Source organism: Aythya ferina (genome assembly GCF_964211825.1).
Source record: "Aythya ferina genome assembly, chromosome: 1".
Taxonomy (NCBI): domain Eukaryota; kingdom Metazoa; phylum Chordata; class Aves; order Anseriformes; family Anatidae; genus Aythya; species Aythya ferina.
Window position 1 is genome coordinate 56,114,823 of NC_140296.1, and position 13,261 is coordinate 56,128,083.

General features: G+C 41.9%; 1 protein-coding gene across 1 annotated transcript in view; it reads left to right on the forward strand.

The window, feature by feature from the left end:
- CLYBL (citramalyl-CoA lyase) overlaps positions 1-13,261 on the forward strand; it is a 156,040-nt gene that overhangs the window by 67,695 nt on the left and 75,084 nt on the right. Inside the window, exon 2 of the mRNA XM_084535704.1 lies at positions 12,402-12,591. Coding sequence (XP_084391830.1) covers positions 12,402-12,591 — 190 coding nt within the window. The remainder of the gene's footprint in view (positions 1-12,401; positions 12,592-13,261) is intronic.

The following is a 13,261-nucleotide window of genomic DNA, read 5'->3' on the forward strand; positions in this document are numbered from 1 at the left end:
CAGGGGGGCTGATGATAGTGGTGTGTAATGTGTAGGGAATCCACACAGAACGAAGCCACAGTGTTTTGTAGGGTCATCTGGTGAAGCAAGGCCATCAGGGAGGAGAGCAGCTTTGACTCCCAAGTGTTGCCAAAGTTTCAGCTGGCTTTTTCGTGCTTTCAGTGACCCCTGTAAATATATGCTGTGGCAACTGTGGCCTCACGAGCAATGTCACTTGTGAAATAAGATAGAAAGATAAGAATAAGATAGATTCCAGATAAGAAGCCATAATGTCAGTACTTGCACTTGCACTCACACGGAGCCAGGCCCACTAGGTGCTTCCAGTGCCCCAGCAGGGGTTTCTAGCTTCTCCCTGGACTTCTCTTTTGTGAAAATAAAACCACAGTGCTCTGCAGAAAACTTGATTTTCACCCCATCTCTCTTCTGCTCTTGATGATGATCATTTGTAAAACTCCGGCCTGTGGCCAGCGACTGACTGACCATCAGATGGGATGGGGCTTCCATGTGGGGGATCTGCAGTGGGGGCTGGGGTCATGGTTTTATGGCTGGTTTAAGTCTCCCAAGGTGTGGCAAAACTTATTTGAAGTGTTCTGTGAAAATGTTTTGAGATAATTAAATAAAAGTAGCTTAGAAATATATATATATATATATATATATTATTTTTTTTTTTTTCTAGAGCAGGCTTCTTTCTGCATTTAATTTTTTGGTCCCTATTTCCTCCCTCGCACATTCATGTTATCCACCCTGTTAGGTCTGGCACTTTTACAGCCTTTGAGCTTGTCTACACAGCAACGTTCATCCTTGGTAAGACAGGCCGTGATGATATGACCAAAGTGTTATTTCAGACCAGTTCCCTGCTGTGAGCAGCCCCCAGTGGGTCCATCTCATGCCAGTGTAGTCATCTCCAAGGCCCTTGGTGACCCACAAGTGGTGGGGAGGGGGTTATGGCTGAATCCCCCTGTAGAGGGTGAACCTAGGGCTCTGAGCACACACCCCAAATACACATCCCTTGGGACAGCAGGATCCAACCCCCCAGCTCAGTAGAGTGAGGGGGCTTCGTCCCTTTCTGAGTGGCATTGGTGCTCTCTCTGCAAAACCTTGCCATTGCGAAAGAAGGCTCAGTGGCTGGAGGGGACTGAGCCCAAAGAGACTGGTGGGCACTAAATTTAGTATCTCCAGTGTCCTGACCTTACCAAGGAGACAGCTTTGGAGGGGTGCTTCTGAGTTAGGGGTTGTTGTACCTATTTCCATGTAATAAAACATCCTTCAGCTGGCTACAGGGAAGATCAAGTTAAATTGATGACAGTCAACTTTTTCATCATTAGTTTCCCGATATTTCCTGCAAGCCCAACTTCCTAAAATGCCAGCTTTATTTATTTATTTATTTATTTATTTATTTATTTAAACTTTTAAAGAAAATAGCTGGCTTTGACTTTGGTAATGAAAAGCTTGAAAATACAAAGCTAAGGACAGAAGAACCAGAAAATAATACTTCATCATGCATTTTAAAGGTGTTGGGTTTTTTAACGCAGTCTCACAATGTGACATCACTTTGTTCTTGATTTTTTTAATTCTTGATGTTGTTAGCAAATAAAGAATGAATGGATTTTTCAAGAGGCATACAGATTAATGGGCAAATGTGGGATAAATACTGAAGAAAATGTAGGTGTTGACTTTTCATTGTAATCTGTACAAAAACAGTAACGATTTTAATTCTTGTAGTGTACAAACATACACAGAAGAACAAGACATTGGATAATAAGGCTTTGCCAGGCGTTTATTTACTGGAGATTGAAGAAGTTTTGCGGTCTCTGAAAGGGTGCTTTGTCCCACTGCTGCTACTAATTTTGTACGTTTTAATTTTAGGTAATTGAACAGGGACATAGTTAAATGAAAACCTAGAAGTCAGAATTTTTGGGCCACCCCTTCTATCTTTTGAAATTAATAAAATAGGATCTGTTTTTCAGCTGGTTTCATTCTCAAAGGCAATAGGGTTGGGCTTATTATTGCTACCATAACTGTCTTAGAAAGATTCCCACATTTTTTTTTTAATCTAATAGTGATAGAGGCATAGAAAATTCATTTGATCTTATATAATGTTTTCATGGTTAATAAGATTTACATATGACATTTTTGTATGATTAAAAGTACTGGAATTTCATTGCAGTAGACATTAACTCCTGTGATTGAAGTTAAGCGAGATTTTTTTTTTTTATAGCTAATCAAGAGTTTAACTGCCTCTGGGGCATTTTAAGAAAATGTTATACTGTACTTAACGAACATTATACTACAAATAAGAGTGATATTTCTGTAATTAAAACAGTCTGGATATTGCTTAATGAATGTTTTTCTTATCTTAATGTATAGGCCGTAAGGATTCATGTAGTTGCCTTTATTAACTTGTGGAGTTAGTTAAAAAGCTGGTTAAAACAGTAAGTCCATATCAGGTCAATATAAAATGCTTATGTAGGGATTTCATTGCTCTTATAAATCTGACTAGTTAAAAAATAAACACAGATGCTTGTTTGTGCCATCCTGCGCCGTACTGCAGTGTAGTATTTCTGCCTGTAGACATTTCTAAAGTATTGCCTGGAACACTGCAATATTTGCAGGTGTTCTTCTTTATCGTCTGTTTTGGAAATATTTTAAAATTTGCACCACACTGATATCCAAAAGCAGGCAGGGATTGTTTTCCAATTAGTATAGCCACATTTGCTGTTGAACTAACAGCAGTGTGTGTTCGTTCTTTCTCCTGTCATACTACACCAGCTTTGATGTAATTGCCTTTTTCTTTTGGATGTAATTGCGATGTATTTTAGATTTATGGTTGCACAGACTGTTCTTCAGCAATTTCATATTTACTAATTGCTTGCGGAATTTTTCTTCACTTCTCAGCTGTTTGGCACAGAATCACACTAAATAAGTTCACTTTAATAGAAAATAGTTCTTCAATCTGAAATGCTTGGCTAAACATAGATCATACTTTTGCTTCTCATCGTACTCTGAAAATAATATGCAGTTTATTTCCCCATTTGAAAACAAGTTCCTTTATGTCGTTAAAAAGATGTTCACCAGCTGGATTGCATGTGCAAGTCTCAATTTTGCAAAGTCTCTGAGCCAAAAAAAAAAAAAAAGAAAAAAAGAAAAAAGAAATTATGAGGCTGGTCTACGTGTAGCCTAAGAACACAGGGAAATGGAAGAGTTTCAGAATTAATCCCCAGTCCTGCAGGCACTTAAGCACATGGTTAATTGTAGGTGTTTGCCTAGTCCTTTTGATTTCTCTGGGTGAAGCACATGCTTGAGCAGGTTTTCAGGAGCGATCCCAAAGTGCAGAGAAGACCGCAATATTGTTTTGTTTTCCCTAAGTAGTAAAAATGTCTGCACTTTATTTAGTAGCGTAATTTGCATACCCTTCTAAGTAACTGTACAGGAATCACTGAGCTGTTGGTGTTTGGCAAGTGTGGAATGCCGTAAATTGCAAGCCAACATAAAATATGGCCCATTTAGCAAAAAATTCTCAGAAGTACAAAGGAAACCTCATTTTGCAAAATCTCCCCACCACAACAGAAATTAGAATAAAACTGGTAATAAAACATCAGAAATCCTGAAAGACACCAAGCGAGGGGAAATTTTCTTCCTTCCCATGGCTTCCTCTGCACCAGTATATCGGTACTCATTTTTCTCTACTCCTTTGCTTCATTTAAATAATATCAGGCACATCTTCAGTGTAGTTTTACCATAAGTACATCATGAATCAGAACTAATTTTAGGGCTGGTCTGATCTTCCTTGTATCTCACACTGCATATATGCATTTCTGACCTGCCCAGGCTTTGGTGCGAGCAGCTGCACCATCACTCACCAGGCAGGAGCTGGGTTTCGTTGAGGTTGATTTTGTCAAGCACATATTTCTTATTTTACATGGAATTCGTTAGCAAGTCCTTTACTGTTCGGAGGCTTTAGCTGTTTGGGCCTCAGACAGTAATCAGAGTAATTAGCACTTAATTCTTGAATCCTGATCTTGCTCTTGGCCGCGCAGCACTTTCCACACGTGCACACGGTTGGGTCAGCGGCAGCACGGGGGAAAAGAGGGGAACAGTGGAGAAAAGTTGGGAGAAGCATACCCAGGGAGAAACGAATTCTGTCCAAATGTTTGTATCAATTTGTGTGTGTACAGGGACGTGGCTGGGTGCACAACGTGTGCATGTGGAAGCGTTGTGACAGAACTGGTGACAAAAAAAGTGGCCCAGGATGGGCTGGAGTGGAGAGTTCAAATTGTTTCCCTTAGAAGCAAAAGTGTTTCGGTGGTGACTGTACAAAGTGAGCACCTCCTCAAAATTCAACCTTTCTTCAGTGGTTACCTGATTCATATAAAAGTGCCACCATTATTGATTTGCACTTTTTTTGTATTTACTTCCTAAGGCAAAATTCTACTTCGTGTGCCCTCTTACAGCTTATTGGTGATCCTCCTAAACTGGAGGATGCTCAACCTCAAAATCTGTGTTTTTTCCTTGATGTTGCACAGCCCTGAGCGTACTTGGTGCACTTTGGTTTGTACACACCAGAGATAAACCAAAACAAATCATAAATCAACGCCATGCATCCAAAGTAATCTCTTTTTACTTTGCAACGCGCATCTTCAAAAGAGCAATTTTATGTGCAGTCTTTTCTGAGCCTCTTGATGTGGTACTGAATCGTCGGTTTTATTGTGGGATCATTTTGTTATTTAAGAATTGCTGTAATTTTATTTTGCAGCTGCTAGTTGCAACTCTGTTAAAAAAATGTAATACAAGAGATTCTGTCAGGACGTCATATGGCTAAACGAAATTTTTGAAAATCTCTTTAGAGTGTTGTCGTTTACTAAAAATGTGAGTAAAAAAAAAAAAAAAAGAGAGAGAAATAACATTAATTAAATATATGAAACCTTTTAAAGTGTACCTATAGAAATTAAAACTTCAAAATGTCGCTATCTGTAGGAAAACAGGGAAGTGAATTGTTATCTTGGTTACACCTTCCTTCGGTGAGCGAGGCCTGGTGAATGTGTCGCGGACAAACACAGAATTTTTCCATGGCCTGTCTGAGGTTTGGGTCTGGAAGGACAGCGTTAGGTGTCCCCTGGGGCCGGGAACTTGGCTGATGATGCCCAGATCTGATGCCCAGTCGAAGCAGGGCTGGCGGCACGGCCCAGCTGTGCCATGTTGGTGTGACAGGCCGCCCCGAGGCCACCGCGCCGTGAGGAGGGAGCAGGCCATGCACGGGGCATCATCACGTGCGTTCGAGCTCCCCAAGACAGGACACCAATTAACCTTGGGTGATGGCAAACGCATGCAGGCACAGACGGGCTTTCCGCTATCAGCAGCCTGTTGCCATGAGGAGCAAGCAGCCCTCGTGGCCCTGGCCCATTATTTAAATCTCTTTTTTTTTTTTAATTCCCCTATTAAATCAAAGAACAGTCACACTTGCATCTTCCTAAAGCCCAAACTATGTTTGCTGCTGTGAAAACGCCAGACACTAGTAATCGGAGAAGCTGATAAAGGTCCTCCCCATCCTCCCCCCCCCACCCCAATTTGGCTATTCTGAACTGAGAAGAAAAGCCTCATCTCTAGTCACAGCGATTCAAGCCATGGTGGAGCTCTGAGTGAACCAAAACAACGGGGTCAAACGTGGTTGAAAGAACACGGTGGGGTAAATAAAAGGTCATTTTTTTTTATTTTTTTTTTTTTTTACGTTTAGTGCTGGTGGGAGGAGAAAGTTTGGTTAACTATTTAACCTGTGATAGCCTTTCATCATTTTATGGCTTAGGGGTCCGTGATTTTAAGCCTTTGTCAGTAAGTTACTGGTTTGCTCTCGATCTGTGCCCCAGAAAGGCTCTGGTTTCCAGTTACAGGGCTTACATTGGTTTACTGGAGATAGGAAAAATTATAAGTAGCAGCTGAAGACACACGTTTCCCTAAAACAACTCGCCAGCAACTTTTGCTGTGATACTCAATGTTTAAGCACTGCACTGCTTTCCTCTACTGACTCTTCTCCATGTCACAGTTGTGTTCTTTTTTTTTATCAGTGGGGCTCTCCTTCCCTGTGTTATTTATCTCTGTTTTTGGGGTATAAAGCTGTGTCCTGCCAGCTGGAGCGAGCGCTGGCCCAGGGTCCTTGGCAATCCCCCTCTGCACCTCTGCCTGCTCTGGGCTTTCCTGCAGCAGCTGCTCCCCGACCCAGTCGGCCCCTTTGGAGAGCTGGAGCATGCATTGCAGAGGGTACGACTTGTCCTTTGCTGAGGGTTTCTCAGCACTTCTCTGCCCCCCTTCCCCATCACTGGATCCCTCATGACTTTGTGCAAATGCCCAGGTTTATTTTTTTCTCCTTCTGGAGAGCTGAGAGAGAGGATCCTGCTCCCGTCGTGGCTCCTGGCATCTCACACCTGTATAACTCCATCAGCTTCAGGGGCATTAATCTCGGCGGTACATCGCTGTGAGATCATATCGGCCTTGTTGGGGACTTTAAAAGCAGACAATGCCTCTTTCAAGGCGCTTTGACTCATCAGCAAAGCTGCTTTTCAAAAGCCCTAAACCACGAGACCTGCTCGCCCCTGTTTGCCGGAGCAAGGGGCTGCTGCCTTGCCGCTAAGGAGGGAGAAAGTGGATTTTTAGATTTGAAGGATTTCTCAATTTTTTTATTTATTTATTTTTTTCTTTTCTTTGGAGCATCAGGGAAATGACCTTAGTGGTTTGGGAACAAAGGAAGAAATCAAAATGTAAAGCAGAGCATTTGATATGTTGAAAAGCCGCAGTTTTTATTTTAGCATAATTGGATCACTGCTAGTAGCAGTTGTTGGGTAAAGCACCTTAGCGAAGTTCTGGCTTTATTCAGAAGTAAATATCATATGTCTTCTCTTTTAACATAAGCCTTTTTTTTTTTTTTTTTTTTCCAAAAAAAGCAAAACTTACCAGTTTACCTTGAATTTCTTTCCCCTAGGAAAGCACCAGGCTTTCGGAGCCCCGTATTCTGGCCGCAAAGCTGGTGAAACCATCTTTTGTTTTCCGCCCGAGAAAACGTTAGCATTTTTTCACATGTTAACTTTTCAACAATTGCGGGGAATTTGTTTTTCTTTAAAAGTGCGGTCCTTTTCTTTTTCCTCCCCTTTTCTCTCTTCTTGATATTTTTATTTCCCTTTTATATGGAGACTTGTAGATTTTGTCACTTCAAACGTTAGCTGTTCCTCCTCTTTTCTTCTGCTTTACAATACACACTAGGAGATTTTTTTTTTGCATATTCCTCCCCTTTCTCTGTGAGATATTGTCGTTGACCAAATTTAAAACACTACAGTATTTAGAATCCCCGCGGTGCCATTTGAAGTATTTGGACCTGGAAAATGCCCCAAGCAATAACTACCTGAATTGCTTTTAATTACACAATATAGCTGCATCATTTTACTTCAGATTCTTTTTGATTGATGCTGTAAGGCAATTGTAACCATGGATGATGGGATTAAGTGCCTCTTGAAGTGACTTTAGCTTCTTGTGGGAACAAAGGGAAAGAAGAGAACACTTAGTCCCTTTTGGAGTGAACAGCCTTTTTTCACTTGCTATATAAAGAAATACAATTAACAAACATTATCCCCAGAGGTGAATTGAAATGTACATGCAGACAATAACTGCTCTTGACTGCAATTAGACATATATGATCCGAGGTATTTTGGCCATTCATTAGTGCTAATTGTTTGAGAAACAAGCCCACAGAACAAATGATTAAAATGTTAGTGCCATAACCAGGATTATTAGCATGTGTGATAAAATGCATGTGCTGCAGCTGTACCAATAAAACTCTCGGGAAAGTCGCTTTGATTTGACGAATGCTTAGCTCGGTTGTGAGCTGGTCGTATTTGCACAAGGCCTGCTGATGTTTATAACAAACAACTTCTAGCTTCTTTCCTTAATTAGAAAGAATTACTATGCAAATTGGGGTGCTGTGTAATTTCCCCACAACTTGCCTTTGTCTTTGGTCAATTATTTGTGCGTGTTTGGGAGCTACTCCCTAGTAAATCAGACATAGTAAAGCCGTTATATTTAATTTCTTATCTTTATTTTTATTTTCTCACACATCAGACAATTAGCTCGGAGGAGATTTTGAGATGTTAGCTGTGTTGTGTTCAGTGGGCTCTTAGATCTTGGGTCACTTCTGTCCTTCTGCAACCCTACCTTGCTGGATATCTGGGATTGTGGTTATTTACCAGTTACAGCTCAAAAATGCACAGTGTGGAAATTTTCCTGTTTTTTTCATGGTTTTCGTTCAAATGCCTAAGTACGATCTTTAGAAAATTTTTGGCAACACTGTGCCAAGTGTTTTAGAAGTAGAGATTTGGCCTATCAAGTGATGGATATTTTTCCATGTGTTGGGCACGTGATGGTGTAGGGTCTCTTCTAGGATGATTCGATCTAGCAAACAAACATAGAGCAGAGGCTCAAGTTAAAGTGCTGATCCTGAAAATAACTGATGGGAGCACTTTACTTCCTGAGCTATAGGTTGCTGGCTCCAACGAGACGGCACAGGTGCATACAGTTCAGTAAATGTGTGAGCTCGAGCAATGCTGGAATATGAAAATGCAGTATGCATCAGGGAAATCTCTGTAATTTTCAGTAGTTTCACTGGTTGCTGTCCCGCTGTAGGGCTGCCATTGCAAAGTGCAGCGCCTCTTAGGGATCGGAACGGTTTTGTTTTCTCCTTCCTGAGGATGAGCTGTTTGCTCTTAGGTGAAACTGTTCTCAGAGGATTGAGAGTAACTTTAATTTGCTAGCGACTTTTACATATTTGATGAAGACTTTAGTAGAGTGCTCTGTTTGCTGAAGAAATTTACTTTCAGTTCCAAGGCCCACAAACATTCGGCATGCTGCTGGATGCTGTGAATGAGAAGCTGCAGTAAAACAATTTAATGAGCATTACCCAATAGCCTAGTCCTCATTTTAACATGCAGTGCTTAAAGGAAGAAACGTTGTCTTAGCAAATTCACTTGGCTTATGTCCATGTGTTTAGTTTTAGGCACAGTCAAGCTAGTTTGAATCATTAAAATACTTGCAGTCAGGAAACATATGCAAGATTTTCTTCCTCTTTACAGCATGGGGTTAATGATGTAACTGAGATTGCAGTGCTGTTCCCTAACACTTCCCCCCCCAAAAAAAAAAAAAAAAATAGTAACCACACTGGGGATGTTTTCACTCTTTCAAAATAACTCTTTCAAAATAAAAAAAGAAGTCAGAATAATCCTGATAGTGTTTGCTATCAGAATAGCTAACTGTTAGTATGCTGGGTTTTGCCACTCTCAGTTTCCAAAACGTCCATGGGCAAATGGACTTCTTAATACAGGTGCTTCTTACTCCGCAATTCGTTCATTGTAGAACACAAGATATGACTAGGCAAGGCAAATGTGCAGTGAGAACAGGGTTTTAAAATAATATTTGGGAAAAGAATAGCACCTGAAAATGTTTGTTGCAGCCACACGTAGGTATCCTTGATGAAGAGTCTCGTTTTACACTCGCATTTCTAGAGCTCTTTGTTTCGAAAGGAGAAGATGCTGTGTTGGGCAGCTGACAGCAATTCCTCATGGTCCAAATGACCTTAATTTTTGGTCACACCTCTTGAAAAAATTAGTACTTCTTTACTAAAATGTTTCATAAGACTAATAATTTGACAAATTGATGTATTTTTATAATAATCTGTGTCCTGAGAATCCTGAATTTTGGGCCCATGGGGCTGCAAAGCCGAGAAGGAGATACCAGCAATCACCAGGTGGTAGCATCGTGGATTAAATCTACTAGTTCTTGAGGGGAGGCCACACCGCTGCCCCATCTAAATAGAAGATCACAGACCTTAAAGGTGACACCTGACTGAACCTGCTCTGTGGACACTGAGGGTTTCACCTACGTGATGCTCTGTGCCATTGTGCATGGTGCTCGGAGCAGAGTGGCCTCCATGGGGCTTGCAGCAGTGAAGGAGAAACTGGATGGTCCAACAGCCCTTGGAGAAATCCTGGGAAATGTGTGTGTGACAGGAGATATGTCCCCTCGGTGTGCTCTGAGATGATGGTTTCAGCCACTTTCATCAAGTTTGGGTTGGTGGGAGGCAGACAGTAAGAGTGCTCCAGCGGCTGCTTGTCTGTAGGCCATAGTTAACTATTAATGGACTGAGTTCTTTGGCTCCTTTGTGCTTCCAGCACTACAGGGTTGAAGCCATCAGAGAAAAAGAATGGAAACTAATCACTTTTGTCCCCTCATCTATGTTTAGTGAAGGACTGTGGACTTCTTTGCTGACCTCTGTGTCACACTGAAGAAAGACCCTCCTCTTTCCATTTGAGATAAACCACTCTTCCACCTCCTCCTCGCTCTCCCAAAGAGTACTGCTACAAGAAAATGGGATTAAGTGGATTTAACTAGCAGCCACTTGAGTTGCCTCAAGTTGTGTTATCATCCCCACTTCAATACATGGCAGGGGACGTGAAGTGTTTTGTGGGAGAGGGGCAAGGATGCTGCTTAGGAGAGACTCAGCACATGGCTCCTGGTATTGAGTGTCAGGACCTCCACTGCCCAAGTCTTGGAGCTGTTGCAGTTGGAGATGAGGATTTATTAGCAAGGGTAGCACTGCTGTTTGTAATAAATAGTGCATCATTTCTCTTGAACAGCAAAGCTGCCCCATTGCTTAGGGTGAATTAAGCATTACCAGACGTACTACAAAGGTGCTTGGTTTTTGTGGGCTCATAAAATGGGTCCACCCAGGACATTGCAGGGACCTGGCACAGGAGATGGTTGAATAGTAGTCCTTTTCTGCTGAGTTAAAATGTGATAAAAGATGCCTTCAAATTTTTAACCCAAGACCTATACTCATCTTTCAGGGTGCCAGGCCTAGGGGAAGAGCGGATGCTTCAGCAAGGTTAGCTTAGAAAAGCAAGTATCAAAGCGGTCTGTCAGCAGCACATCACGTTGGCTCCAATTTCGATTGACTGAACTCATTTCCAGGCGTCAGAGAGGGTTAGTCGTGCCCACTGTGAAGGAAAGCCATGTGCGCACGTAGCCGTGTGTCATCCAAATGTAGCAACTTGGGCAATATTATTAAGAGGGGCATGGGAGAATGCATGGGTCCCTGACATGATGTGATAATGACATATTCAGTGCGGTGCTAGAAAAGCTTTGCATTATTCAAAGTGCTGAATAATATACATGATAATGCGTAATGGTGTTATGTGGTGGGATTATTTTGTGGTGGAAGTGACTTGTGCTCTGGATACGAAGGAAAATTGTATTATTTTGTCCTCGTTTTTGATGTAGCAGAATAGGCCTGGGGGGTACACCATGAAATGGGTGGGAACAGGAACAGGCAAGGGCTTTTTTTGGAAGGCCAAGAAACACAGTGGCACCGTCTGCAATTTATTTCTCTGTGCTTGTAATTATGGAGCAAGGCGAGCTCCCTACTGCACTCGAGGGCAGCCTCCCCCGGCAGCCCCACTGCCTCCCGGCCCACCAGCCCTGCATCTGAGGTGGGTTGGCTGCTCCCTCGCCAGGAGCCACCAGTGCAGGGTGGAGACCTCAGCAAACCTGATGACTCTAGACCATAATGATGCAACCCACTCAAGCCCTGTGGTGCCACGGCCTCACACTTGCACCCAAGTGTAGTGCACGAAGTGTTTATAAATGCTAAAAGCTGCCATGGCAAACAGCCTGCTGATGATGCTGGTGAGCTCAGGAGCTCTGTCAATCAAGGGCTGTGCTGTGGGTCTGAAGGCTTCACAGAGGACACATCGGGATTAGTGAGGTTGCACATTACGTGGGGTTTTCATTCCTGGCTGTTCTCTTGTTTCCCTCTCCAACCATTTTGCTTATTTAAAATTTGCATGCAAATACGGTTGTTGAAATAATGCTAAGGTTGCAAAACCAACCTTGCAAAGCGGTGTTTGTTTTAACCAACACCCCTGCTTCATTCACAGCATGCCATCTAGCTTCTGGAGCACATGTGGCAGAGAGCAGCCTCCTTGCTAAAGCAGCCCTGATCTGTTCCCCAGCATAGCCTCCAGCCTATAGAAGAGTTGTGACAGAAGGGGAGAAAAACCAAAAGCCTTTCTGTATTTAGTATTTGTCACAGTGCACAGAACAGGCAGCTTAATTAAGCCTACACGGATAATCTCCGACCTGGCATTTCTTCAGTTCTGGGTGTTAAAGTTTGCAACTTCTGTTGAACATAGTGATTTGGGGGCTTTATACTGTAATTAACTGAAATACTGATATCTCCCTACCTTAGATCTTCCTGAGAAATAAAAACAAACTGACACTATTAATGTAGGAAAGTTTCTCTTTTTAAAATATAGTCAATTATTCCTTGAAGCATTGTAGTCAAGAGTCTGATTTCACCATATCCTTCACAGGCTGAATTCTCCTCTGCCAGCTGGTGTTCCCAAGCTCAGTTACCACTTAGCATCATCTCACAAGTATGTTCCCAGGCGAGCTGTGCTGTACGTACCTGCGGATGATGAAAAAAAGATACGAAAAATCCCATCGCTAAACGTCGATTGTGCGGTGCTGGACTGTGAAGATGGCGTGGCTCTGAACAGAAAGGTAATTAAAAATTATCTGTGCAATACAATCAGCGCTAAACAGAATGTGTGGAAAAACATCACCTTTGCCTTGGGGAAGTGGCAACCAGAGAGACAGAGATAAATCTTAAGATACACAAAGTAAAGTCAAAGTGATAGGCTTTGTGGAGTTAGTTCACAGTCACCAAGTTGGGATTTTGTGGTTGAAACAAAAGCATCTTCAGATTGTGAGCAAAAGAGTATGGGTTTGGGCTTGAGCCTGTGGGTGTTTAGAAAGATTTACTTGTTGAGATTTTCAGAAGAAATGCCAGTAGGGATGTTTCTGAAGGAAGGAGTAGTTAGAACCCAAGTGCACCAGCATTTGGAGGGCGTTTTAGATTGAAGGTGCCGCAAGAAAGCAGTCAGAGAGCAGAGTGAGAAATGGATGTATACATGTACCAGTGCTAAGTTTTTGTTGATGTTAAGTTCTGAAAGAGAGAATGAACTAAATATGCGTTCAGATATGCTTGCTAGCAATTTTTGTTTTTAATATCTCAAAGTAACCATTTCCTTTTTAAAATGTTTCACATCTTAAAGCATGTATACCAGAAACTGGTTTGAATGTTTCATAGTGAAAAATATTTCTGAACTGGAACATCAGTTGGCCATAACATCATCTTCATATTTATAAGCTTTCCAGTTCGTTTTACAGT